Raw genomic sequence first — 3,145 nt, forward strand, 5'->3', positions numbered from 1 at the left:
TGTAGACCAGGCTGGCCTCGAACTCACAGAGATCCGCCTGCCTCTGCCTCCCGAGTGCTGGGATTAAAGGCGTGCGCCACCGCCGCCCGGCTTGCTCTGGGACTTTTGATGAATACATGTGGCATTCTTAGTGTGCGGTTCAGTCATCTTTACTGAAGTCAGAACTCCCCAAATGGGAACCAAGGAATTTGCCCTTTATGGTTCTCCTAGTGATCAGCTCTGAAACACTGAAAATAAATGTTTGGGAGATGAGTTTAGGTGACCTAGTGGTGCCACGGACAGCGAGGGGGCGCTAAGAGTGGGTAGCTCTTGGAGTTCCCCACCTAGCTGATAACTACTGGTACCGCTTCGTCTCTGCGGTCATTTCTTGGTGGCCCGTTTTCTGGGTACATGCCAGCCCCTGCAGTGTCTGTGCTGCTTGTTTGTTTCCTCCCCTTTGTCCCCCTCCCTCCAAACTCCCAGTTTCACCCTTTCTCGCTGCCACCGCTTGGGGAGATCTCAGTGCCTAGGGGCATTCTTCCCCAAGTGTGCCCGTGCATCTGTCTGCCTCAATGGGAGGATCTCACGCTTGCTCTCGGCTCCTTCTCCAGGCAAGGTACTCCCTGAGCTGCTCCAGCCTTATGCAGAGCGTGTGGACCATCTGAGTGAGTTCCTGGTGGACGTCAAGCCCTCCCTGACTTTTGATATCGTCCCCCTGCTGGACCCTTATGGGCCCGCTGGGTCTGACCCCACCTTGGAGTTCCTGGTGGTCAGCGAGGAGACCTACCGTGGGGGGATGGCCGTCAACCGCTTCCGCCTTGAGAATGTAACCCCTGAAGGAGACTGGCAGAGGGAAGGGACGGGAAGGCCTGTTGGAAGTACTGTGGCCCCAGGGCCGGGAAGGGAGGGTTCGGGGTGGAGGAAGCCGGAAGGATCTTGCCTGTGGAGGTGGAGGAAGAGGGCAGCTGGGGCCTCCAGAGTCACCGTCTTTTCTCTTACCCCCTTACCTCAGGGCAAGGAGGAACTTGCCTTATACCAGATCCAGCTGCTGAAGGACCAAAGTCACAGTGAAAACGAAGAGGATAAGGTCAGCTCCTCCAGCTTCCGGCAGCGGATTCTGGGAAACCTGCTTCAGGCTCCAAATGTAAGTCTGCCTTCCCTAACTCCTCACCGAATGTGCGTGTTGGAAAGGCTGGAAGGTAGAAACAGGCCGTCTGCGGGAAGTGGGAGCCTGAACTCCCTGGTAACTGAGGTTCCCGCTTACCTGTCTGCAGCAGAGGCCAGAGATCCCGTCAGGGCTCTATGTGCTCGGGCTGACGGGCATCAGCGGCTCTGGGAAAAGCTCAGTAGCCCAGCGGTTGAAGAAACTGGGTGCATATGTCATTGACAGTGACCATCTGGGCCATCGGGCCTATGCTCCTGGGGGCCCTGCCTACCAGCCTGTGGTGGAGGCCTTTGGAACAGGTACTGCCTGTGGAGGGGTGGAGGTGGACGAAGGTGAGAAGATGGGCCGGGCTCTGTACTTATCCGTCTTTCTGTCACCCAGATATTCTCCATAAAGATGGCACCATCAATAGGAAGATCCTGGGCAGCCGGGTGTTTGGCAACAAGGTAAACACGCAGCTGCTGCCAACCGGCGGAACCCTCGGTTCCCGAATCTGGCACAGGAAGTCTGTTTCTGCTCATCTGCGCCCAGCCCCCACCTCCTCAGGGACGCTAACCTCTGCCCGCTCTCTGTCCCCCTCCTCAGAAGCAGCTGAAGGTCCTCACAGATATTATGTGGCCAGTTATCGCGAAGCTGGCTCGAGAGGAGATGGATTTGGCTGTGGCTAAGGGTGAGTGGGCGGGATGACGGTAGCGGCCAGAGTGGGGAAGTTACGTGGAGTCTTCCGTGGCCCTATGCGGTAGCAAGTGTCCAGGTGCTGCTGGCAGTGACTAGGGCTTCCCCACAGGAAAGACGGTGTGTGTGATTGATGCCGCCATGCTGCTGGAAGCCGGCTGGCAGAATATGGTACACGAGGTGTGGACCATTGTCATCCCCGAGACCGAGGTATCTGGACCCCACTCTACCCCGTCTGAGCTCACTGCATATAGTCTCCTGCTGTGATCCAGTAGACTGAGCTGAGGTCCTTCCTGATCGGTGTGCCCTCTGTGCCCAGGCTGTACGACGCATTGTAGAGAGGGATGGACTGAGCGAAGAAGCTGCTCAAAGCCGGCTGCAGAGCCAGATGAGCGGGCAGCAGCTGGTGGAGCAGAGCCATGTGGTTCTGAGCACCTTGTGGGACCCACATGTCACGCAGCGACAGGTTGGTGCAAAGGGAAGTTGTGGGGAGGGAAGTCCAGTGGTCATCCCCCTGACCCCATCTTTTCTTCTACCATTCTGGACTGGCCAAAGGTGGAAAAAGCCTGGACTCTTCTACAGAAGCGCCTCCCTAAGACCCATCAGACCAAGAACTGACAGCGAATTTTCTGTGGCACCAAGCTGCCTCCCCCCGCTAACAAATCCAGTGGTGAGGAGGAGTGGGGGCCTCCATGTTCGCCCTATGGAGGCCTAAGAGGCTTCTAGCTTAGCTGTGCAGGACACAGAGAGAAGCCCGGAAGTCTGCCTAGATGCTGGAATTTGGCCAGCAGGACATAGCTAAATGGGGGAGCAGTCCCCTCTAGGGTTCTGTTCCCTCTTCAGTGGCGGATGTGTGATGTCTGCCCACTGTTGATGGGTCGTGCTGAAACACTGGACCCAGTCACCGAATTAAAGCTGTTTCCAATGCTGCCTGTGTGGTTTCTCCTTCCTGCTGCAGTGCCTCTAGGTATCTTTGGATCTTTAAGCTCCAAATTCAGGGGCAAGGCCTGAGCTGGAAGCCAGGCATTGCTGTGGTTGAGCGCAGCCTTTGAGGCCTATCAGTGACTAGCGATGTGCTTTTGAGTATGTTAGACTTTTCTACTGTTCTGCCAGTAAGCCTGACTTCAAAGGCTCTTTACAGAAGGTTTAATTACACAAGCGCTGCTGCATCAGACACCAGCTGGGTGTGGGGTGGCGTTGTGCTCCCATTGGATCCGATCATGTGACTTAGGGGAAGTTCTTGACCCTGCTGTGGTTGCCAGCCCGATCAGCTGTGCGCGTGCGTACATGATGTCTCACTGTTTAGACGCTTTGTGAGCAGTGCTG

At 56.3% G+C, this 3,145-nt stretch overlaps 1 protein-coding gene across 2 annotated transcripts in view; it reads left to right on the top strand.

Annotated features, from left to right (window-relative positions):
* The window catches only part of Coasy (Coenzyme A synthase), a 4,069-nt gene extending 1,320 nt beyond the window's left edge, over positions 1-2,749 (top strand). Inside the window, exons 3-10 of one of the 2 annotated variants that reach the window (XM_005369037.3) lie at positions 591-805; positions 992-1,123; positions 1,254-1,443; positions 1,526-1,590; positions 1,730-1,814; positions 1,932-2,029; positions 2,139-2,285; positions 2,375-2,749. In XM_005369037.3, coding sequence (XP_005369094.1) covers positions 591-805; positions 992-1,123; positions 1,254-1,443; positions 1,526-1,590; positions 1,730-1,814; positions 1,932-2,029; positions 2,139-2,285; positions 2,375-2,437 — 995 coding nt within the window. In that variant the 3' untranslated portion in view covers positions 2,438-2,749. The remainder of the gene's footprint in view (positions 1-590; positions 806-991; positions 1,124-1,253; positions 1,444-1,525; positions 1,591-1,729; positions 1,815-1,931; positions 2,030-2,138; positions 2,286-2,374) is intronic. The other variant, XM_013354458.2, reaches the window with a different exon arrangement.
* The last annotated feature ends 396 nt before the right edge of the window (positions 2,750-3,145 follow it).

This window comes from Microtus ochrogaster, unplaced genomic scaffold, assembly GCF_000317375.1.
Source record: "Microtus ochrogaster isolate Prairie Vole_2 unplaced genomic scaffold, MicOch1.0 UNK44, whole genome shotgun sequence".
NCBI classification, from domain to species: Eukaryota; Metazoa; Chordata; class Mammalia; order Rodentia; family Cricetidae; genus Microtus; species Microtus ochrogaster.